This window comes from Pholcus phalangioides, unplaced genomic scaffold, assembly GCF_987345545.1.
Source record: "Pholcus phalangioides strain wild (caught in Gottingen) unplaced genomic scaffold, Ppha-v1.0 ptg000002l_1, whole genome shotgun sequence".
NCBI lineage: Eukaryota > Metazoa > Arthropoda > Arachnida > Araneae > Pholcidae > Pholcus > Pholcus phalangioides.
The window spans coordinates 12,993,253-13,019,835 of NW_028301595.1; the positions used below are offsets into that span (position 1 = coordinate 12,993,253).

Below are 26,583 nucleotides of genomic sequence, written 5' to 3' on the forward strand. Positions count from 1 at the left end.
GAATTTTCCTCACACGAAGAGGGAGCCACCATCTTCGAAAGCGGGCCGTATGGCCAAATTAATTTTTGTTGGATAAAAATTTAGATTTATCCCGTTGCCGAGTGACTTAGTGAGTGACGAGTGAAGAGTTCCCGTCGGCTAAAACCTTTTTTTTTCAGACTACCACCAAACTATATGGCGATTTCCAACCGGTGGAGTTAGGTGGTCGGCGCCATCTATCGGTGGTCGTCCCAGACTCAGTCTACGGACTGGAAACGTGCATCGTTGCAAAAACCAAGAGGAAAGAGTTATGATAACTTATATAAGTCGTTCTTAACTATTGGTTCTTTGAGAGCTTTTAGGAGAGGGGGGTGGTCCATGAACTTGGAAGCGCAAACGATTAACTTATTGCTTTTGTATTATACCTTGAATATTATTCTGTGCATTAATTTATTGCCCATATCTGCTTCAGCGTAGTTACTGTCATAGTGTCACTGGTTCAAAGAGACCGTGGTTTATGTTGTGGTTGTATTAAATATAATTCAAGGTACTTACCTGAGTGTTTCTCGTAAAGCCGTACCCGATAAACCTTTCGTCGTACAGAGGCACATCAGACCTGGCAATGTAGAATGGCTCGTAGAAGAACTCGTAGTTTTTGACTTTGTACGCAGCTTCCAGATGGCCGGGGCCGGGACTGCTCTCCCACAGGCTGTGATTGGTCGCGTACTGATTGTGGATGAACACCTTGGCGTGGAAAGGTCTTCCTTGCTTCCGATGCACCCTCTCTAGTAGCTCGGCCTTGCTCCGAGGGATCGGCAACTTCTCCGGCATCTCGTACGTAGGGACGACGTACACGCATTTCTGGCAGATCCTCTGTTCTTCTCTGCTGAGGAACGCTTGGAGGTCGTTGGCTAAACCGGACACGGGTATGATGTCGATGTCCGTCAGGAAATGATAAGTCGTCAGGCAACCCTGCCGGGCCGCGTTCCTTAGGTGATTCTGCGGGTACAACGCCTGCGTCCACCACCTTCGGAAGCTGCTGGTTCTGTAGCGCATGATCAGGGGCAGCGTCTCTGCGCTCCGTGTGCAGGAAGGCACGTAATGCTTCGGGTACGAGATCGACTCCTGGGGTGCCATGTCTCTGTGGTATACGAAGTGGAAAGTCGCGTTAGTCCTTATGACCGGCGAGCAGAGCCTCAGGTACGCGATATAAACTTTGGCTATGTAGTAGTCGATGCCCGGCACGAAAACGGACACTGATATCGGAGCTTTCCAGGACTCGGAGACCTCCAATAACCAGTGCAGTCGGTCGACGGAAGACTGAGTAGCTAGAGTCACGTATCCCAAGGAAGACTGGCTCGCCCAGGCGTTTCCCATGACCACGGAATCGTGGATGAAGTAGTTCCTCCTGTGGTCTGTGCGGAACTTTGTGCGGTTGAAAGTGAACGGAAAGTTTCTCATGAGGTCCTCGATCAGGATCCCGTCTTTGCTATCGAAAGGCTGGTCGTCGATTGCGGCCGCACCTTCGGATATGTGAGCGATGGGTCCTCCGCCTTTGTTCCAGATGTGCTTCTGGATGAGCATCATCGCCAGCAAGTTGCACACGGCGAAGAGGACCACCGCGCTGACGTAAATGAACAGGGACGAGTTTGTGCATGCTGGACGACACCGCTGTCGCATAATGCATTGAAACCTGTGCAGAGAGAGGAAATAAACGTATCAGTGAATATAATCTCTTCAATACAGGTGGGGTCATACATAAAAGTGAATAAATTTTTTTGAAATTTTATTGCTGTAACCGTAACCACGTGAGAGCTAGATTCTCATTATCTAGCGCAAGGGTGCTCACCCCTTTGGAAAGTGCGGACCACTTTAATGGTTTGAAAACGTATCGCTGACCACTCAAATGATTTTGAAATTTTCCGCTGGCTACTCAAGTGATCTTCAAATGTGCCGCTGTGACACTTCAGTGATCTGTAAATGCACCACGAGCAAATTGAGGGGTCTGGATATTTGCCGCGGGCCACTTAATTGAAGTGAGAATATGCTGCGAGTCCCTTACGTGATCTGTAAATTGCGCCAGGTCACTTTAATGATCTGTAAATTGCACCAGGTCACTTTAATGATCTGTAAATTGCGCCAGGTCACTTTAATGATCTGTAAATTGCGCATGGTCATTTAATGATCTGTAAATCGCTCCTGGTCACTTTAATGATCTGTAAATTGCGCCTGGTCACTTTAATGATCAGTAAATGTGTTTTATTTAACTTGAGTCGTATGTAAACTTGCTGCGGGTCAGTTAAGCGTTTTTTAAATGTTCTGCGGGTCATTTAAATGATCTGAGAATATGCCATGGACCACCTATATAATGTGGAACTGCACAGTAGGCCAATTAAGTGATCTGGAAACACCGCGGACCCCTTCCCCCACCGGTTCTCTTGAGTAATCTGTAAATTTACTGCCGTTCAATTAAGTGATTTCAGGATGTGCGGCGGGTCATTCAAGTAATCTGTGAATGTGGAACAGACCACTCAATTGAAGTGAAAATGGTCCACGGGTAAATTAGGTGACCTGGAACAGCTCCCCTGGCCAGTTGAATGATGTGAACGGACTGCACCGCTGGTCACTTAAGTGAACTGGGAATGTGCCGTGGACCACTTAAGTGATATGGAACAGCCGGTCACTTTGAGTGAATGCACCACTTCGTTCATTTTTACAAAATTAGATTTGAGGTCGCGAGTCACAAGGGCCACATTAGCCCCGCGGGCTATGGTTTAAGCATGTATACTCTACATCAGGGGTGACCGACTTCTTTCTGTTCGCGGGCCAACATAATGGTCAACTATAGCGTCGCTGGCCAACATAATGATCAACTATAGCGTCGCGGGCAACATCAGTGGTGCAATTTCGGTGTATAAGCCGGCCGCTCCATTACTAATTGAATTAATTAGTTAGTTACTGAATTAATTTCGTCACTAGAAATAAGAAGTTTGAAAGCAGTTTGTTAATCAAGAAATCTGTTGTTTGGAGTTCAAATAATGATCACAAATTTAATTTTTTCACGGTACTTTTACCTTGTCGCGAGCCACACAAAGTCACTTCATGGGCCAGCTGTTGGCCACCCTTGCTCTACACATCTCTAATTTCATTGGCATTTGCTGATTTTTTTGCAACCGCTAGAGGGTGCGTATATCAGCAAAAGTTATTTTACGACCACCACGTGTTTAGGTTCACGAAATGTCTCCTTTATAATGAAATTATCTATGACCAAACATGATTTATATGTTCGCGCACAAAAAAAACCGAACCGCCGTAAGAAGCTTCAGACTCGATCGGATTGATAAATACATGGAGGGAGCTAACATATATCTATAGCAAAAATATACGATATAGGGGTGATATATTGCGTTCTGGTTGGCGAAGCTTTCATTGTCAACCATCGCTGGACCGTGTCCACCCGCCTACGGCCCGAAGATAACATCGCGCGGCAGTGATTCCCGTCATCGAACGGTGCGAACCGTTTCAGCAGCACTGAATTCGGAATAGCCAGTGACGCTTTTACGTTAAAAAAGGGGTAAACGTAACAGAAATATAAAATAAAAGCAATGATCGCAAATGATCGGCGCACGTGTGTGTGTGTGCGTGAGAAGATCGCGGTGTTTTTCCCGCTATAAAAAGATTTTTATTTTTTTCCGCGTTTACGAGCAAAAAGCTCTTCAAAAATTAATAGCCCCGCTAGGCGGGATTTTTGTGTTATATTTTAGCTGACACATGCCAAGCAAGGCTCTTCTCATCTGAATTGCTAATCACGTATTGACTTGACCTTTAAGCTATTCTTTTTATTTTTCATTATGGAGAGACAATGTTTTTCGCGTAACACTAACGTTTGTATCGTATTATGAACCGTATAAATAGCCTTTCGTGGTCTATTTTTGCGCTTCTTCGTTCAAGCACGGATCGGGGGGTTTGGTTGTCCGGTATGTTCCGAAGGGTTTTCTTCCAATGATATGTGTGTGTCACGTATAAATTTTATTTTTAGGTTTGAGATGAATTGCACAGAAAAAAGAAATTTATTTGTCAGTACTTATACAGTCCACGCTGCTTAATATGATCACATAGGTTTCTGATGACAATATCTGGATGATAACTATAGCCAAAAGAAATCCCGTTTCTATCTAAGGTGATCATATATCCTGTTTGGTCGTACGGGATGAATGGTAAACGGATGTATCTGTAAAAAACGGGACAACTGTTTTTCTTTCCCACATTATTGTATGTAAAATGTTCAAAAAATATCGTGCTTTTTTTTCCTTTATTCTAAAACGGAATTTTTCCCCTCAAGCTAAAAAATCCTGTTTGTGTGTGTGTTTTTTTTTGACGTGAAAACGTCTTCAGAATCGATACCGGGTGTAGGGAGGCAATGGCGTCCACATGAGGGATAGTTTTTGTTGAACTAATTTCAACGTTTAATAACTCCATCGAGAATGAGCAGTCCTATGGCAGTCCAGATCAAGATAGCAGTCTATTTTTGGACTGCCATCTTGATCTCATTTTAAAGAGAAAAGTGGAAAACACCATTTCGGTGTTTGTGACAGCCTGACGTCAGGAACGGCGCACGCGCAAAGTGAACGAACGATTTTCGAGTCTTCGGATTGGGCCAACACCGCCTATAGGGAGAAAAAGGCCTCCGTACGGAGCTCATGACGTCACTGAAGAAGGTCATTTCACCTATTGCCATTGGATATAGCGAGGCGACGTATGCGGTATCTTCACCTGCAGCATATCTAGTGGTAATAGGATAAATGACATTGTTAAGTTACATCACAAGCTTCGTGCGAAGGCCTTCTTCTATAGGCGGTGTTAATTCGACTCGTGTCTATAAACGGAATCATATCTCAGAAACTACTAAGCCGATTCTAGTGAACCAAGTGTTGCTTTGAAGAAGAGTATATCTGCTATAACTCATTCTGAAGTTTGAATTTGTATCTTAGATAATTAAAAAAGATACAAGGCTGTAAATATAAAAAAAGTTTGAGCATTTCCGGATTTCTTCAAAATGTCGCGGCATATGAGTTCAAAGTACTGCAACGAAAATAAGAAATATTGCGCTCGAATGCGTAGAATGCACAACGACGAAGAGAATGACCCACAAACGCAGGGCCCGAACCAAAGACCAACGCGCAGCACTGATGCAAAAGCAAAATAAGGGCGCTCGGGCAACTCTGGCAGCATCTGACGGGACTGGATCGCGAGTATGGCTTCTACTGTTAAAACACACATGCTCCTCGTCCACATTCCACTGCGGACTTCAAACGAATTGGTACATGTTGGAATGTGCGTGTACGTGTAGTTAGGGTTAGCAGATTCGGGACCTCAAAAGGAAGACAACTGCGTGCGCATCGTTAGTATCGTCACTTTTCCCAACTTTACAATAGACGGAATTACTATTTTGTAATAGTAATTTTGTTACTAAATTACAGTTTTAAATTATAGTTTTGTTACTAAACCGACCACAAAAATAATTTTTCTGGGAATTTCGACGGCTATTGGTGAATGCGTGTGATAAAAGGTGTCGTCCACCTTTAAAAAGGTGGATGGTTGGTAACTCTACCTGTAGTGAACGTGAAATGAGGTTTGTTTCTGTGTAATGCTTGTTATGTATGCTGCCATCTACCCCCAGTTTTTCTAACTATGAGTGAAGTATAATTATTGAATAATTGTACAGTTGTAGGCCTGTTGCATTTTGCGGCAAGACATTTTAACGGGGAGATCGGCCCGCATTGGTGTCTCGAAGTTGGGAACTACAGAAAACAAACTTCAGTCGACCACCGCTGTGGCGACGGTGGGGTCCTCATTTAGTGCTACGGGCGTTGCATCGCTCTTCCACTATGGCCCAAACCTTCTGGGTGACCATCTTATATCCCCTATGGAGACAGAGCTGTGGGGATTATGGTCGGTTTCGGGTCTTCGCGATGCGAGTCCGTCACTATGACCACACTCGACCACCACAACGGTGACCAAGTATGGCTGTAGATTTCATTGCTGATTAAATGGACAGAGCAGTAGAGACCGACAAAGACCAATTGGTCCAACTTGTCATTCCCGATCCGGCGGAGGGGGCCAGAAATTCTATTTGCACCGGGGCCGACGACTGCTTAAAAAAACATTCTTAGATGTGAAAACGCCTTTAAAATTTATGCCGGGTGGGGGGGGGGGGCATCAATTATTATTTATCTTATAATTGTAAAAAAATTATCATTGACATTTACTATAAACGATTGACGCTTTCACGAAAATAAATGCGTTTTTTTCAGCCATTCTGAGGTGTTAGAATGGAACTGTACGATACTTTTCTCAATGTATACAATACGTATACATTGAGCTATGTATACAATGTATACATAGCTCCTTTGAAAGTCTCTCGGAAAGAGAAATATGAATGTGGTCAACTGAAAGAAACTGATCAAGACCTTTAGGAAAGAACTTTTTTTTTGTCACATATTTGCCTTTAGCGTTGACTTTTTACACACAAGTAATACGTGAATAAAAACTTTAAACGTATTTTACGAAGAATGCTATTCTCGGCATTTTACTTCAGTTTGAAACATGATTTCTAAAAAGTTATTCATTGTATTATTACAAAGTTTAAATGTGATATTCTGCCATATATTGTTTAGGTTATGAACGAAATTTAAAGCCCTATCACATATTTTTGTCTAATTACAGTGTTTTATACACGATATGTAGAGTGAAATTTTAAAAAGTTCACACGTACATCAACAAATTTGAATGTGTGTAACTTAAGAGCATACGATACTTTAAATTTTGATACCAAACCTGAATAATTACCAACTAAATATACTATAAAAAAAAATGGGAATATGAACATCTATAGAATGATTTGCAATCGTGTTTCGAAGATTGCTTAAATGAATTTTTCACTTATAATTCGACCCGAAAATTACTTTTTCATAGAAAATGACATTTAGGAAGTCCAAATGTTTTCACTATTTTGAGACAGTTTCTATTAAGAAATGTTATTAAAGTCCACTCCAGAGTACCTTTGTTGAACTAAGTAACTGTTAACGTAAAACTCTTCCTCCTCGAATTTTTCGAACTCGATCAATAACAACCTTATCCCAAGTTTCTCAATTTAAATATCTGGGAGTCACTCTCGGCTGATCTCCTTTGGAGAATTCGATACCATTATTAGACAGCAGCAATCATTTTATATGTTTAAAAAAGCTATAAAAGATCGTATACTGGAAATAGCAGATATTGAGCGGTTCATTTCATTTGATGGTTAATGGAATTGTAAATTTTAAGGAGTAAAATTCGTTTCTATTTTTGTTATAGGGAAATATACCTGTATTTTAACACATCAGACTATAGTGTAACAGCAAAATATTTGGTATGACTTGTCTGCAGCAATTGTTGTAAAATATACCTTTGTATATTGCCCAGAAATTCTCTACGTAATTTGTCAATACGACCCATGGAAGGTTATTTATATCCCTTTGGGTCGAAAAGTGTTCGTTTATATTTTTTATGTCTGTTTTGTCCATTGTTCTACTTGTTAAAAAAAATAATAATAAAATCACATATCGCTTATATCTACCAGAAATGCCTCAACAAACTTTTTTTCCTTCGCCGCAACCTCAAACATTCTACTCGACGTTCGACTTCTCTGCTACCAAACTTATATTTCTCCCGTTCTTTCTTATTCAGTTGAGGTCTGGGACCTCCCACACTTCTAGTAACACCGACAAACTTGAATCTATCCAAAATAAATCCTCCAGCTTCATTCACGACTGCTGGTCATCTTTTAGTTCAGTTTCCAATCTTAAACTCGAACTTAATCTCCACCCACTCGCTACTCACCGACTTAACTCCCGCTTTGCCATGCTTTACAAAATTATTCATGGTCATTTAAATTTCAATACGTCCGGTATTTTGTCTAGGCCTTCCTATGTTTCCAATAGACTTGACCACCCCAAAAAATTAAAACCTATTTTAGCCTCTACAGATTGTTTTAAATTCAGTTTCTTTCCCAATACCATAGGTCAGCAATTCTTAACCTTTTTTTGACTCGCGGAGCCCTTTCTGGTATATAATTTCTGAGAAGGAGCCCCGTAGGCCTATTTTTCATTCATTCATCGAAGTTACTGATTTAATATTTCTCTTCAAAAATACTTATAATTATTTCTTCCAAATTTACTGTTTTTTGTATTTTTCTCGAGCTGCCGCGGAGCCCCTTGGGAGTTCAGACGGAGCACCGGTTGAGAACCGCTGCCATAGGTGAATGGAACAAGCAAGCTCCCCTCTACTATTGTTAACTCCCTCACGATCTCCGATTTCTCGTCAAATATTTCAAAGCATATGAGTAATCTACCGCGTCCTCTTGTATAGGCCTTGGGCCAACAATATTGTATAAATAAATGAAGAGGTAGTCGGACATCTTGAAGGATATAGGATCCTCTTGAATGCTCTTTACCAGTGTTATCCGAGAATACAAATTCGAAAAGTAATTTCGCTCCCCTTCAAAATTTTGAGGGACATTTTTGTGATAAAAAGAGGGGAGTATTTTTTTTAACTATTAAAGAAATTTCCTGAAATTTGGAAGAGTATTTTCACTCCTCGACGATATTTGGAGGCGTAATATTTAATTTTGATGCTGGAATCACGTATTGGTAAACACTGCTCCCGACAAAGCCGACTAATTCTTTTAAGACGTATTGCAAAAGTAATAGAGTTTTTCTCCCTCCGCCACATGTACATCAATAAAGCAATGACGCCGAGATCTCCGTCTATTGTCGTCGGGAAAATATACATTTGTTGCCAGGACACAAGAAGGTCGTAAGAATTACGATGAAAAGAAGACATCGCATATTTTGCAAAGAAATACGAAACACCATAGATGGTGAATGTAATCGTCAAGTAGTAAGATATTTGCGAATTAAATTCGAATGTGTTGCCTAGGAGATTTTGTAATAGAGTTGTATTGTGATGAAACATTACGAATGACATATATTACTGAAAAGAATTATTATGTAAAAATGAATAAAAAATACAAATTAAATTCATTCATAAATTCCTATAAAATTTTCAAATATAATTCTTATAAAATGACTGGCAATAATTTTTGTAAAAGTATTAACCCTCTATGATCCGGTATGTAATTGAATATACATGGTGAATACATGGCCAAAAAACTCATTATACCAGTTGCTTTTCTACATTTTTTTTGGTATTTTGTAAAGTAAATTTTCTCGCTCAATTTCAGTACAAAATACAGTCGAATCCCGTTATAACGAACTCCGACAGACTGGAGAAATCGCTTCGTTATAGCTTTTTATAAAGGAATTCCAGGTCTCCGCATTGTTTCTGTATCAACTTATCTGGAATATTACAAAAGTATTCGTTAAAACGAGATATTTTCGCTATAACAGTATTTATTAAAACGGGATTTGTCAGTACGGCTACACATGAGTAGCCTACAATACATTTTTTTTATCTACAAAGAATTCATATTTTTTGTTGATGCCATTTTTTGACAGTTTATGAAATTTTACGAGTTCAGAGATTTATAAAGTCTCACAAAATTGAGGAAACTGGAAGTAAAATTCTGCCCGGCCCGGTTGATTTCTTTTTTTGCGAGTGGAAGGCTCAGTCATACACATGACTAATGGGAAATAAATGGGTAAAAATGAAACAGTGAACCAACTCACGGCCCGGTTTGACTGATATCAGGGCCCGGTACTAGTCCACGGCCCGACGGTTGAGAAACACTGCCATAGAGGACAAAATGAAACTTTTATAAGAATTAATGAAATTATTGAACAAAGCTCTTATTGTGCAGAATAATTTTAAAATTATTGAACAGAATTCCCATAAAATTATTAAACATAATTCCCATAAAATTACTAAACATAATTCTTATAAAATCTATATAAATAGATGTATTATAAAATTATATAATTCTTATAAAATTGTTGAAAAGAATTCGCATTAGGTATTAAGTAAAATTCTTATAAATAGAATGAATAGAATTCTTATATAATAATTGGAAAGAGATTTTACGAAATTTTTAAAGTTTCTGTTTAATTTTTTCAGAATTTCTGAAATAATGAGCTATAAATAGGATTGAATAAAATTATGAGGTGGGCAATGTTTTTTGCCGAAACTCATTGAATTAAAAAAAATGTTTAAAAAAATGGACTCCAGTAATATATGCATTTTCGGCTAACCTGAATAGGTTTCGGTCAGAATTAAGTTCAAATTAGCAGAGTGCTTTACGACAGTGGTTCTTAACCTGGGGCCACATGGCTCCCATCTGGGGTATTCTAGGGAACCGCAGATGAAAATCAAGTGAAAAGGGTGCCCTGACAGGTGCCTAAGGGGGCCACAGAGAGCTGTGGGGGGGGGGAAAGACTGGAGAAGTAAAGAATGAAATATAGTGGGGGGAAAAAAGTGTCTTCCCAGCACTTACAAAAAATTACTTTCCTCTTTGTGGCAACAACGCAAAAATCCAATGTCAAGGCCGCCTGGCCGCCAGAGAGCTATTGTTGTTTACATTTGCTCTATTTCCAGTTAAGTATACAAGTGCAAGACTTTACCCGGCTAAAAGTTACTTACCCCCTTTAAGTGCTTTACCCGGGAGGGAGGTGGGGTGCATGATATTAAGACTGCCCTGCATAGAACCCTTACACCCCCCCCCCCGCCGCTGTGGTGGTCGAGTGGTTATAGTGACGGACTCGCGATGCGAGGATCCGGGTTCGAACCCCACAGTGGTGGTCGGCTGAAGTTGGTTTTCTGTGGTTCCCAACTTCAAGGCGCAAATGCGAACCGATCTCCCCGTTAAAAAGTCTCGCCACAGAGAGCAACAGTCCTACAACGAAAAATCATTCAATCATAACACTTCACTCATAGTTTGAAAAACTGGTGGCAGATGGCAGCACTACACATAACAAGCATTACAGAGAAACAAAAAAAACTTCACGTCAGGTTTCACTACACGTACACGCACATTCCCGCATGTACCGATTCGTTGGGGGTTCCGCGAGGGGTTGTGGGCGGGGTGCATGTGTGGTGTAGCAGTAGTAGGTAGGGCTCGTAGGTAGGGTAAAAAAGGGTTCGGGGATCCATGATGTTCTTAAGTCAGCCACCTCGTTGGGCAAATTTGCCTGTTGTGGCGTTGTATTTGTATTGTATTGTATTGTATTGTAATTAGAAGGATCTCACCGAAATCTAGCTCAGCCCGGGGCAAGCTCGAATTCTGGGTGATCTGCCGAGAGGGACAATTTATTGCGCAGTTTCATTGGACCATCCCATATTTTAGAGGACACATTAATTTTCCCGATATAGTTCCACTCTTGGGAAAGAGAGATTATCACCTCCCTCTTGCTTCCCCCTCCTGGATCTGCAAGTGCCCCCCGGGGTCCAGAGATAAATCTTTCATAAAAACTTTGTCTGTTATCAATTTACTTTCAATTAGAAATTCAATTCGGTCAGTAGAAAGAGTTCCCCCACTCCTGGATTAGGGGAGGGGGCGGCAGAACGGCTGGATAAGACAAGGGAGCCGTGAGGGGAAAATATCGTGCAAAGGGAGAATGGGCTAAAAAAGGTTAAGAAACACTGTCCTGCGGTATATAGGCCTACATTTCTATTTATGATATTAAACCTTAAAAATGCATGATATTTTTTTTCGAGCAGATAATTTTTTTCACAGTTACTGACACTTATAAAGAGCCTGAAAGAATGATTTAGAAAAAATCCATCTCAAATTGTACTGCTTATACAGGCCCTTAAATACGTTGTATAGAGCGTCAAAAATCACACGTGAAATAGTTGTATTGCAGTGATAGTACTTTTCATACATATAAAATACCTTTTCTTGTGTGATTAAAACATGAATAAGAAATAAAAAAAATTCAGGTTGCAAGTTTCAAGGTAAAAAAAAAGAAATGTAAACATGACACATTTTTATAACAAATCGGCGAAATCACAGCCACACATGCGCTGCAACAAAACAAAGAGTTGTTGTTGTAATAATTGGGACACTTACCAGTGTATTCTAAGAGTAAAATGGAAAGAATACGATCTCACCTTATGTGCAAAGGTGATTCTGAATTTTCTTCTTCAAACTGGTTGAAGGCAACCCTTTGCGCATATGCAAAGTCATGCATTCAAGTGTTGAAATCGAAGTTATCGCGAGACAAATGCACAGCACGTAGACAATTCCATGACAAATAAAAGCCGTAACCTATTTTATGGGCCTACTGTACAAACTGAAGTAGAGGTGTTGTGATCTGAAATTGTTTCCCGATCAAGGTCAGTAATAAAAAGGAAGTCTGCTGAGTATACAATCATGCTTAATAACCATTTTTCACTAGTCAATAGATATTTTCTGTGGTCAGATGGCACCGAAATAGGTTTAGAGCGAGACGACTCGGCCTCTGTGTGGCAGTTATATATTATGTATATGTGTATTTCTCTTTCTTCTATTCAAGTTCTTCACGCATTTCATGTCCACAACACGCGTGCGTACTCATATTGTCGTATTCATGTTGCTCACTGAATTAGGTGCTAAGCGAGATGGAACGGGTGATCCCTAATTGTATATATTCACCCATACAATAATTATAATTTGTATATTTTTCATCAAATCAGCGAGTGAACTTAACCCAATAAAACTGATACTGGCTTCTAGTCCGCAAGTTATCAAACCCATTTGCTCACCAATCTTTTGAGTAATGGAATTACTCATGAGATGACATGAGGCCCCCCCCCCCCAATTGCTTTTAAAACATACCTCCATTCTAATATGCATATATTCATCCGTCTAAACGAAACCCAGAAACTTTTCTCCAACTCCCAACCCCATCTCGTCTGTAATCACCATAAAATTTGATAATCACGACAGTACTGAATTGTCCGGGAAAAATATGTTGTAAAAATTTTGTACGTTTTTTTTCTGACACAAAATAAAGTGTTCCGGACTCTGCCACGAAGCAGGGCTGGAAGAGACGTCGGTAAAGGGATAAGTCTAGTGGCAAAGTTCTGGCGTTTATTTATTCATTCATTCATTGTGGCCAGATGGCAAAATGTCACAAGTCACTTTTCCCAAAAAATTGAGTTGTTCGTAACCCGGAGTCTCGTTCGTCAAAATTTTGGAAGGGGACGAAATTTCGTCCATCCCTTTTCGGTTTACGAGGAACCAACGGCGGCAATAAGTCAAAAAGCCACAGTATAACATTTTTGCAAAATATTGTTTACAAATTTGCCCTCGTGAAATTTTAAAAAAGTGACTTGTTACATTTTTCCATCTGAGCACAGTTTTAATTTCTGAAAACGATAACGTACAGTTTTCTCCTCTCATGCTAGAGACATGAATGTGCAATGCCCTTGGAAAAAGTAAGAACGTGGGAAAGCGTTTGAATGTTACTCTACCCATATTACTCTATGCTCTATGGAAGTTATTTTCGTAAAATGTTATGTAACATATATTTCAATAGGGATACGCATTCGCGTATCAAGCAAAACTTAGACAGCAAAATGAGGTATGAAAGTGAAAGTTCGCACATTCATGCTTCTAGCATGAAAGGGACGATATGTTCTAGAATGATGATGACACGTTAATTTTTGGAAGGAAGGAAATATAACTAAAAACTAAGGCAATAAGGGTCCAAAAGCTAGCTGAAAAACTGATTGCATTTAATCCATCTATCGTTTTAATTACGGTTTATAATAACCGCATTATATTATCCAAGTAAATTGATTCCAAGCCAAAAAAAAGTATTTGAGATTGAGGTCCCTCCAGTAACCAGTTTCAGGGCCACCATTACCAGACACGGGGCCCGAAGAAATAATGCTCTGTGGGGTGCCTCCGAGTTGCGAATAGTTCTCGTTTATTTGACATATTATTTGGAACAATCATTCCTATAGTTCATACATAGATACCTTGTTCTATTGTTGTAAAAAAAAATACTTTTTTTTATATTCCCTCATACGCATGCGGGACTCCTCCAGGAATGCGGCCCTATGTGGCCGCATTTGTCTCATACCTCTGAGGGCGACTCTGTTCAATTTAATCAAATACCAAAAAAATGCAAATAAATAAATAGCTATGTGTTTGCAGTGCATTTGTGATATAAAAAACAAAATCAAAACAACATGGGCCCCCAGAGTCCTGTCTTCTCCTACTTCGCCTCGTGTGAGTATGACGTCAACTGATGACCTCTTGGGACAATCATCGGTCAACTATACACATACAATACCGTCTAATGCCTGAGCGAGCGAGGCGTATAACTTGAAACATGTGTGGAGAAAAAAATTTCTAATTTTCCTTTGCTTTTCTCTGAAAGTGGGCTGCGTCCATCCAAAACAAAATTATTCACGTCTAACATCATCCGGTCAAAGCAAAAAGTTAATGCATGTCAACACCAAGTTCCTTTTCTCTCAGACCCAGTACTCGCGTTTGAATGGGGATGGAAGGACTGGGGAGCGGGAGATTTTCTGATGATAACTGATACTGAGAGTTGGGAAAAATTAAAAAAAAAACATTTCTTTTTGCTCTCAATGATCAAAATATCCAAGTTTGCATATTAGTGCCTCTGAAATACACCAATAAACTAAAAACGATGTAAAAACAGACATTTTCAGAAAAGCTTGAAAATAGGCCAAAATAGGCATTTATGGAGTTGAGAAGTTCTAGTTCACCCATGTAAATACGGGGTGATTCTAAATTCACGGGAAAAACTTCAACAGGTGATATAAGACACATAAAAACGCAGTTTTGATCACAGAATGTGCTGTCGATGGCGTTTTTGGAGAAAGTGCACAATAGCAATTCACCAAAAACAAGTATATTTTTCCGACGGATTTACTGCGATATGTGTCGTCAACCGTTCGATGGTGCATATACTGCACCTTCGGATTGGAGTTTGGTTTTCATTGGTACGTGCAAGGATTCCACAACCAGTCGCTTGTACCGCTCCAAGCAATGATCAAGCGGTACAAGCGACTGGTTGTGGAATTTGCGTTACCCAAGATGCACATTACGATACCCTGCCTTCTGGTCACGATCATTGACGTACACAAGATCGACATTCAGAGGGGGGGGGGGATATGTGGTACGTAAAGCACAAGGAATCTATCCCGGACAAATTTTGAGATATAAACCTTCAAAAAAAGCATTTTACATTAACAGACAGGGATAACGATAACACACAGTATAAAGGTGTTTTCTTCCGAAATTTTAGTTTTTTTACTACAATGTTTGAAAATATTTTCAATTTCCGATCGTCTTGAGTCGTGACCAACACTTCGGGAACTATATCAAGTAATAGAGGTGAAGAAAGAAGACTCTTTTCAGATAGTCGTTTCTTGAGGGAGGCAAAATATTATTCTCCTTGGGTAGAATTCCTATGCCCGGCCCTGAATGCAATTATAATCCTTGATTTGATTAGTCGGAGTTTCTTTGGGGGTATCATTTTGCACAAAATATATTCAAAGATAATCTGACTTGATTATTGAACGTCTTATTTCCAAATTCCTTCAATACATTTTTCTCACAATCATGTTTTACAGAATAGCATTATCAACATTATAAGAAACTAATACATGAAAAAAAATGCCAAAATCTTACCTTTATGCTAATAAGGGACGAGGGGAATCCGGAAAATCAAGCAAAATCCAGGGCTTTTCCGAGCGTTTTTCAAATGGGAAAAAAACACCGGAAATCCTAAGGGAAGAGGGGGAAAATGACGATCTTTGTTCCTCCTTTTCCAGGTTTTTTTTTTGTTGTTGCCTTTCCCGGCTTCTTTACGTCATTGTATTAGAATAGGACAGACAGACAGAGAGTGGAGGACAGACACAACTGAGAGCGAGAGCAGCATCATGTCGATGACTGGGCAACATCCTAGCCTGGAGGAAAAAAACGCGTTTGAGTTTTGGCAGCGTTGCTACTCCAGGGCTTGACTCTATCTCTCCTTTTTTCCCCCTCCGTATTCCCTCCTCTCTCAAACACTCCCGGACCCCAAAATTGATATTGGAGTTGTTTTATTTGGCGTTAAATCACTCGTTTGGCGATAGTTTTCAAAGTGAATTGTAAAACTCAGAGAGAAACCTCTTATACGTCTAAATATCTTTACCTTTTATATATACATGTTTAAACCATGGCCAGGGAGCCAAATGTTGTGGCCCTAAGAGTCCGCTGATGTGGCCTGCGACCAACGAATCTGATTTTGCAAAAAATTGAACTAGCTGTTATTATTACTATTTCAATTCTTTTACTAAATAATTATTAAATTATATGAAATGGAATTATATTATTGAACAAATGAATGTAAATCCCATAAAAACGAATTATTATGGAATAATTAAATAAAACTGTTATGTAATTAAATAATAGAATTCGTATAAATCAATTAATAGAACTCTTATAAATATAATAAATGTTTAGAATTCTTATAAAGATGATTAAATAATCGGAATTCTCATAAAGATAATAAATATTTGGAGTCAGTGAACTAGTAAGTGAGCGAGGGATGACCGAAGGAGTAAATCAGTAAGTGATACAGTAGTTAATGAGTGAGTGGCAGAATGGTTAGTGTTGCTCAGTGAGCAAACAAGTGAGTGAGTGAGTGATCTAGAGATAAAGTAAGTGACCTAGTGAGTGAGTGTCATGATGAGCGACTAAGACGTAGACTGAGGGATCTATACGGAGTGAGCGAGTGACTTTAACTTTAAGTGACCTTATTTTTAAGATAATTCTTAAAAATATATTAAATATGAATCTTATAAAAAAGAATTAAAAAATGTCAAATAGAATTCCTATAAAAATAATTCATGAAAAATAGATTAAATATAATTCTTACGAAAAAGAGTTACGAAAATATTAAACAGAATATTTAAAGAATCAATAAATAGAATTCTTATGAAAATATAATTCTTGAAACTATATTAAGTGAAATTTTTATAAAAATAATTTTAAAAAATTGAACAGAATTCGTTTAAAAACCTGTAGAGTTCTTATAGGGTTCTTTATCAATAAATGGAATTCTCATAAGATAACATTTAGAAAATTATTAAACAGAATTATTAAAGAATTATTAGAAAATTACGATATGGATTTATCGTATAGTTATTAAATATAATTTTCATGAAGAGTTATTGAAATAATTCTCATCAAATTTCAAAGTAGAATTACTATGAAACTCTCTATTATACACACATATTATACAAACACATTTTCAGATAACTTAAGTAACCCGCGGCACTGTTCGTCCTCACCTGAGTGGCCCGTGGCATATTTACAGGTTACCTGAGTGAACCACAGTGAAGTTCCAGAGCATTCAAATAGCCCGCGGTACACTTCCAGCTCACTTGAGTGACCCGTGGCACATTTATGTATCGTTTGACGAACCTTTGCGACGCTGTTCCAGATCACATGAATGACCTGTGGTCTGTGACCTTAAGGGATCTGTCAAGCGGCCCGCAACGCATTTTCCGATCACTTGAGTGACTCACGTTGTAATTCCAGACCTTTCAAGTGCGCCCGAGTGTCGTGGTGGTAAGATGCTCGTCTACCACCGTGAAGGTTGGTGCACGGTCCCGGGTCCGAACACGAGGGAGGATATCGATTAGGTATTTAGTCTAATGAATTTGAGGTGACCGCCAATAGACAGCGCCTTCATTTCCAGTCCATCTCATTAATGGCAGTAAATTGCAATAAAGCGATATGACTAGAGTTGGTGAAGTAGATCTTTCAAGTGACCGGAAGCACATTTATTATCAGCATCTATTAACGCGCGGCACATTTACAAAACCACTTATGTGACCCGTGGTGCAATTACGGGTATTGCACCGCATTATTCCGCGTCACTTAAGCGGCCCACGGCACATTCCCAAATCACTCAAGTGACCCTAAGCATGTTTACAGACCAAGTTAATTAACCTGCGATGTGCTTCTCCAGATCACTAAATTTAGTACCCCCACCTACACACACGTACATTTCTAAAAAAATGAAATGACCCCGCACTCTTCTCCTAAAGATTGAGATGCACTCATCAAAAGACGTTTGGTTACGCACTGAATACTGATGAACCTATTCTCATATAGTGTGCCGTAGAAAAATTGAGCCAAATAATGCTAAAATAACTGAGCTGGGTCCTTAGGATAGGATATTTGACGGGCCCGAGGTCAGATTTTTCACGGTCCTTTTTATACTAAATTTATAGCTTGTAAAAAGAAATTGTCCCGGGGGGGGGGGGGCCCTCCCCATCTGGAAAACGTTTTATATTTCACATAGTAGATACAGGCGCAGCCCAGAAGTCTTAGTGTCCTGGAGTAGTGTTTCTTCGCTGTTTTTTGCCCAAGCACGCCCTCCCCTCACGGTCTATATTTTCTCCCCGTGTCCGCCGTCTTACGCATGGTCCTGCCCAGGGCCGTCATTTCAACATTTTCCGGGAGGGGCAAACTTTTTCCAGGGGGGGGGCAAAGCACATGTACTCAATGTATGCATATAGATATTTCTATATATACCATTTTTAGTGTATTTTCAAAAGCCGGGAAGGGCCGTTACACCCCCCCCCCCCAAATGACGGGCCTGTTCCTGCCTTCATCCATGGGCAAAATCCTTTATAGTTACTGAATTGATTTTTTAAGTAAATTTCTAGTGAAGTTATATACAGGGTGAAGTGATGTAGTACGGTAAGAATAATTTCGTTCATAATTTCTGAATTTCCATTAATTCTGGAAATCTGCATTTTTAACTAGAAATAAATAATTCTGGGAAGTATTTATATATTTCATAAATTCAAGAATTATTTTCATCATAAATGGAATTTTTTTTAAAGTAAATTCTGAAAATTTGATCACCAATTCCGAAACTATTTCTTCCATTTACCCTGAATTTCTATCAATTCTATAATTATTTCCTTCTTTTATTCGGAAAATTTTCACCAATTCTGAAATTATTTTTTTCAGAGGTTCTGGATTTTCATGAGTGTGATGAGATTATTTTCTGGAACTATTTCTTGCAATATATGACATCCATATTTGTTACGGGCATCTTTTCTCAGCCACCTCGTTGGGCATTTCGCCTGTTGTGGCATTGTATTTGTATTTGTATATTCCGAATTTGCATGGGTGATGGAATTATTTCTCGCATTAATTCTGAATTTGCACTGGTGCTGGAGTTATTTCTTGCATTAATTCTGAATTTGCATGGGGGGTGCTGGAGAATTATTTCTTGCATTCATTCTGAATTTGCATGGGTGCTGGAGAATTATTTCTTGCATTCATTCTGAATTTGATGGGTGCTGGAGAATTATTTCTCGCATTCATTCTGAATTTGTATGGGTGCTGGGATTATTTCTCGGATTCATTCTGAATTTGCATGGGTGATGGAATTATTTCTCGCATTAATTCTGAATTTGCACTGGTGCTGGAGTTATTTCTTGCATTAATTCTGAATTTGCATGGGGGGTGCTGGAGAATTATTTCTCGCATTTATTCTGAATTTGCACAGGTGCTGGAGAATTATTTCTCGCATTCATTCTGAATTTGCACTGGTGTTGGAATTATTTCTTGCATTCATTCTGAATTTGTATAGGTGCTTTCACTTTCAGAATTTTTGATTCCCTTCTTCTCTCACAGGAGGAAAAAATCGGGGCTTAGCGCCTTCCCCCGTTATTTTTGCACCGGGTCCGTGTCTTCTAAGGGCATCATTGCATAAGATATACTCATTACAGGGCATATAATGGTGCAAAGCCCATTATTACAAACGTCGCATAATGAGTTCGGAACTCTATATACTGTAGGTGCCCCTAATATATACTTATATTATAAAAGGGGAAATTATTATTTGGCCGTAAATGAGGGGTTGCCTGCATCTGAGGGGGGTGTCCGTTAAAGGGGGTTATACTGTATTTCTTCCAATGATTTGCGTTTTCCAACAATGCACGGCCATGCTTGTCCTTTTATACAGAACCTCTTTTTAATGAATACAAGAGCACGGGGCTTGAATTAAGTTTTATAGTGCCCTTTTCAACTTTCTCAGCCACATTCAAAATCTAAATTCTTATACGGTCCCGCTGTCCTCTAACTTCCAATTAGAAAGCTGTTACTGTGTCTTTTCCGAGGTCAACAGAAAAAGAATTCACTGTTCTTAAGGGCCATATTCACTGAGATATTTAAATTCCAAAATCAGAGTAAATTTGGAAAAGAATAGCTTATGCTAACCAACGATGCTTGTTTCCCTCATTTATGCTGTTCTTCCAGAACGTTTCCCGGATTTTTAATGCATATAACTCAGCAAATATCGCTCTTGCAAACGTGGATTTTTTTGTGTAGACCTCAGGAGAGACAGGACAACAACTTTCTCTCATATGCTTTCCAAATTTCTGAAATAATAAAAGTCTTGAGTTTTTATACGGTCCCCTCTATGTCTGCAATTGAATTAGAATTAGAAATATAGGTACAGCCCGGAAGTCTCAGTTGCTTGGAGTAGTGTTTCTTCGCTGTTTTTTGCCCAAGGCCCCCCCCCCCCCCCCCGGGTGTCAATACTTCCTTACCGTGGCCGCCGTCTTACTTGAGAGGGCAGATGGCACCATATAAAATATAGATATTTCCCATTTTATGACACACTTTCTTTCTTTCAAACCGAGCACAACTCAGGTCTATCACCATCTATGGGCGATTTACTACCTAGTGAGTTGTACCGGAATTGCAACTGCGTGTGTGTGTGTGACCTAACAGTTTGAGTGCGTATGTAGTGTTGTGTTTGATTTTCAGTGCTGCCATCTATGTTTCAGAAGTGAAGTGAGTGATTGAATTAGAATTTGTACTGTTTGTAAGTTACTGTTTGTACTGTTAATTTTAAAGGGGAGATCGGCTCGTATTTTATGACGCACTGTATTTTCACTCTCGAAACTGGTACAGAGTGATTCCTAAAACACATTTCGAGCATTTTTTTGCACTGGCACTACACTTCTACAACGAACGGTTGATGAGATGAAGGCCGCATTAGGAATTACAGGACACCCTGTATATATGAAGATCAATCTTCAATTATTTTAATGGGGCCAAATTTGTCTCAGATAATTGTGCATATTCCTGCCACCCATGTCACTTTATACCAGTTTTTAGAGTGAAAATACAGTGTCACCAAATAAAGAATCCAAATTTTTATATAAACCTCTTGCCTTGACTTGCAATATACGTTTGAATTCAAAAATCGTGGGAAAGTTGGGAAAGAACAGCATAAACGGGGAAGAGAAGCGTTCTCCGTTGGGTTTATTTTGTGTTGTTTTCAAGCTTTGCTCCGATTTATCAATTCATGCATCTCAGCGAATTTTGCACTCAGAAACGTGAAATTATTTGTTGGCCGCTGAAGAGACAGGCAACAACTTTCTAATTGGAAGTTAGAGGACCGGGGGCTCGTATAAAAATTTAGATTTTTTTTTAATATTGTGACACACTGTATTTTCACTATAAAAACTGGTACAGGGTGGTTTCTGAACACATTTGGAGCATTTTTCATACTGGAACCATACCTATACGACGAACGGTTGAGTCTCATTATGACTTACAGGTATTACATCCTGTATTAGAAATTAGTCGTACTTTTGCTTCAAGAAAAAAAAAAATTTAAAAATAATTTTTTTAAGTTTCATTCAAATTTAAAAAAAATATAAACACCAAAATAAATTTTACAAAATTTTATTCAAAAATAAATTTTACAAAATTTTATTCAAAAATAAATTTTACAAAATTTTATTCAAAAATAAATTTTACAAAATTTTATTCAAAAATAAATTTTACAAAATTTTATTCAAAAATAAATTTTACAAAATTTTATTCAAAAATAAATTTTACAAAATTTTATTCAAAAATAATTTTTAAAAAATAAAGACAAAAAAAATACATTTTTCCAGAGTGTGGCGGAAAATAAATAGAGGTTTGGCTCCGAAATTGGCGATATTGGCTTTCCCCCATCGACATTTTCACGTCAAGAAAAGAGGGTTGCGGTTCATTTTCATATTGATCGGCGATAAACGCACTGCGCATGCTTCACGCCTTATAAGGTAATTTTACGTCAAGGTACGAAATGTAGAGTAAAAAATAAATAAATTGAGGGGAAAAAAAATGCTTTTCTTGGCTTTTTGTATAAATTTAGGATAAATTTAATTTCCCCGTTTTTAATGATAAATATTTCTTTTTCCATGTAGTGATTTTATCCTAAGGTGTTTTTCTTATTCCCCTAAAGCAATTTTGCAATTTTATTCGACAAAAAAAAATTTAACAATACATAATATGTATCGTTATGCATTTTTCTGTCATTTATTATTCACATTTATTATTATTTGCTTTGACGGAATTTTGATAAGATTTCCTAATAAATTTATATGTATTTCGTTGCGAATTTTTCTGAGCCAAATAAGAAAAAGGGAAGTTATTTTTGGCCATGCCTGCGGAAAAACTGCGTTTCTACCCATACTTTAAATGCAAACGCTTGCTGATAAGAGCACTTTCCAAAAATACAAATGTTCTTGACCTGTACGTTCGAGTACAGTGTTTCTGAACATTTTTGAAAACAAGGACCAGTAAAATGCCTGAAATAATTTGACGGGCCCGTAATTAAGTGACGTACCTGTAATTTTCGTTGTTACCATTTTCTTTTATACATTTGTCTCGTTTTTTTCGATACCTGTTTTGAATTTGTAATACAGTCAAATCCCGTTTTTACGAATACCGTTATACAGTCGAATCGTGTACTAATGAACTCTAAGACACCGGAGAAATCAAATCACCTTGTTATAACGAAATTTTGTTATAAAGGAATTCCAGATTTTCGCATTGTTCCTATGTAAACTTATCTGGTGGATTAGAAAAAGTGTTCGTTAAATAGAGGTTTTCGGTGTAACGGTATTTAACCTTTAAAATGGGATTCGACTGCAGTGAAAATCTCGTTTTAGCGAACAAATTTTTCAGTCTCCCAGTTAAGTTCACATAAGGATAATGCAAAAACCTGATATTCCTTTATGAAGAAACTTCGTTATAATGAAGTGATTTCTCCTGGCAGTAGGAGTTCGCTATAACGGGATTCGATTATAATTACTAAAGTCGTAATACACGGTGTTTTCACAATAGATAAATATTCATCTCACATATTTGTCAGGTTAATGTTTTTCCGCAGTTTTTCAGCACTTTTAATTACAATCGGCGATTGTGCCTACTTTTGGCAATGCTTTTTTGATGACAATTTGCGGTGTCCCGTATTTTACGGGTTATTATTTAAGATCCCAGTTTACCATATTTTGTTAAATGAAATATAGTCATCAGGTCATTTGAATATGATCTGATGACCCTAGATTTCACTCATAGTTTTTATAACTATGAGCAAAGTGTAAAGAATGAATAAATCGTTGTAGGCCTGTTCCCCTCTGTGGCGAGACATTTTAACGTGGAGATCGGCCCACATTTGCGCTTCGAAGTTGGGAACTATAGAAAACCACTTCAGCCGACCACCACGCTATGGTGGTGGTGCTTGAACCCTTGTCATCGCTATTCGAGCCCATCGCTATGACCACTCGACCACCACAGCGGCTAGGAATTATCTACTGGATAACGATAAATTTGTACACTCTGTATATTTTAAGATAACTAACAACATACTTAAAACGGACTTTATTAATGACAGTGGCGTATTACCAGGGGGTTTTGCTTGGCTGGCTATAGACCGGGGCGGCAAGCTCGGAGGGGCAAGGAATTTGAGGAACGAGTGGTCAAGAATGGGGAGGGGGAACCATAAATCCCCACCTCACAAGATCAGTGAGTAGCGAAACGAGTGACCTAGAGGGTTTACAAGCATGTGAGTGAACAAAAGAGTGTTTTAGCATGGGAATGACTAAAAGCGTGACCTAGAGCGTGTGCAAGCATGATGTGTTTAAGCGTGTGAATGATCGAAAGAGTGATTTGGAGAGTGTGGGACAACGTTAGTGAGTGATCAAAAGAGTGATCTATAGAGAGTGCGTGAGCGAGCATGGAAATAACCAAAAGAGTGACTTAGAGAGCATATGCAATCATGCGAATGACCGAAAGAGTGACCTGGAGAGCGAGAGACCAAGTCAGTGAGTGACCGAAATAATGACTTAGAGCACATGTTTCCAATTGGGGGATTCCATGACATTTTTTTTGGGGTTTCGTGACAGTTTTTTTGTGATTCTGCATGATCGAACGTCACTAAGCCTTTAAAAATCACGGATCTCGGAGAGCTTCCAGAAACGACTTCTAGTTGCTGATATTCGCAAAGCTTATATTTTTTTGAATTCCAACGAGATATTGCGCTTGTAGAAAAATCCAGACCACTTGGATCACTAACCTAGAGAATGTGGACACATGTGAAGGACCAAAACAATGCGCAAGTATATGAGTCACCAGAAGAATAACCTGGTGAGTGAGGGATGAAAACAGTCACCTAGAGGGTGTGGAAGCATGTGAACGACCGAAAGATAGTGACACAGAGACATGGCATGGTATGTCATGGTACAGATATTGTGCACATTCTCTTTAATTTCACTTGCACAGACCTGTTGTTTCTCTGCGCACGGAATTTCGATATCTGTTGCGGAATGAAAGAAATATCATGCTACCTCACACAATTTGTGGATTTTTTTCTGCCCAGCAGAAACCTTGTGTACACGGAAGTACTGTCATTCTTAGTCATTCTCAGACTATAAATATCTATATTTTGTGAACTTATATTATTTTTTTGGAAATATATACGTATTATCATTACATTATATTGTTTTTCAAGGGCACATTATTCTTCATCAATTCTATTTTTAAGGATTATTAATAGTTGTGTTTTCTATTTGATAAGGTGGCAGAAAGAAACCCAGTTTTTTAATGATGTCTCTCAATATAACACATCCGGTAGTGTATAGTTGTTTTCTAAAAGGCATATTTTGTGGTTGATAAAATTTTAGTTTTACCCGTTTGGTGGTTATGGACAAAAGTAACAAAGAATGACATCATATTTTTCCATGGTTTACAAAATATCGACGTTTAGCGTTTGGGAATGACTACGAATGAGAATTGGGAATGACTACTTCTGTGTACATACGTAGAGATGTTTTGCTGCGCAGAAAGAAATTTCCTTATATTGTATAAGGCAATATGTTATTTTTAAATTCTATTAACACACACACACACACACACACACACACACACACACACACACACACACACACACACACACACACACACACACACACACACACACACACACACACACACACACACACACACACACACACACACACACACACAGGCAGGTCAGTGCAGGTGAAAAGAAAGACAATACGCCTCTATATATCAGGAAGAAAACAAAATTAGAGAGGGCACAATTCAGTGGGAATGAAAATTTTTCTTTCCTCGCGAGCATCTCTATGCTCATCATGACCCTCTCGCCGTTCCAACATCATAGACAGGCTCCCTAGACTCAGATCTTTAAGTGGTACTCCTGAATATTGAGTTTATAGTGTAAAAAAATGGACAACTCAGATAAAAATCGTATGATTCAATGATTAGTATCAAGTTTATTTCAAGGATTTTCATGATTTTAATTAAAGCAAATGCCAGTGAGATTTAAATAATTATGAAAAGGTGGGTGCCTAAATCCTTTTTCATTTTGCCCTAGGACTATGATGCTGTTGAAACCGCAGTAGGGATAATTGTTTTTTTTTGATAAATATTCCAAAATTTGTTCAAGTGTCGTGAAATATCCTCATCATCCCCGCCATACGGGGTTCCCCGAAGGGAGCATTTATTTTCTCCACAAAAAAAAAACAGAACCACACCACTTTACATCTTACCCCAGGGAGCAACCATTATGAACAATCTTATAACAATCAAGGGTTCCACGAGAAACTCTACTTTGGTAACCCCCGACCTACAGAGTGTGTAAGCATGGGAGTGACCTAGACAGCCAGATGCAAGCGAATATTGAGTTTAGAAACTTGAATTTTCTTTGTTGGCCTCAGGAGGGACAAGGCAACATTTTTCTAATTGGAAGTTAGAGGACAAGGGGACAACATGAAAATTTAAATGTTTTATTTTGTTGCACACACACTGTATTCTCACTCTCAAAACTGTTACAGGGCAATTTTTCGATGTGTTTGGAGTATTTTTCAAATTGAAACCATACCTCTACAACGGACGGTTGAGGAAATAAAGTAAGTGCTAGTATTTACAGGACACCCTGTATTTTCGAACTATGGAAGTTCAAAACATAATTGCCATTACATCATCATTGCTTGGCATATACGTATAAGATTTTCCCATTATTCAATTCGTGTCGACGGTGTCTTTGACTAATTACACGCATAATTATAAACCGAGGAAATACGAGAATCTCTCCAGTCCAATAACAAATCCATCATCATTATTACGACTATAATTGCGCTTGAAATTTCAGTACGGAATGAGCTAATATGATCTTCACAAATACATTGCAATAGCGGATCAATATGCAATGACGAGTTTTGTGCTCCAAGCGTAATTCAAACTTAGAGACGATCGATAATAATAACCGGGGC

General features: G+C 38.6%; 1 protein-coding gene across 3 annotated transcripts in view; it reads right to left on the bottom strand.

Annotated features, from left to right (window-relative positions):
- Positions 1-15,966, bottom strand: part of LOC149089433 (beta-1,4-glucuronyltransferase 1-like) — a 29,366-nt gene extending 13,400 nt beyond the window's left edge. The window contains exons 1-2 of one of the 3 annotated variants that reach the window (XM_089238540.1): positions 15,626-15,966; positions 535-1,672 (exon numbers count right to left, since the gene is read on the bottom strand). In XM_089238540.1, coding sequence (XP_089094666.1) covers positions 535-1,659 — 1,125 coding nt within the window. In that variant the 5' untranslated portion in view covers positions 1,660-1,672; positions 15,626-15,966. Of the gene's footprint in view, positions 1-534; positions 1,673-12,043; positions 12,234-15,625 lie in introns of those variants that run through there. The other 2 variants (XM_089238541.1, XM_089238539.1) reach the window with 2 other exon arrangements.
- Positions 15,967-26,583: the final 10,617 nt, after the last annotated feature.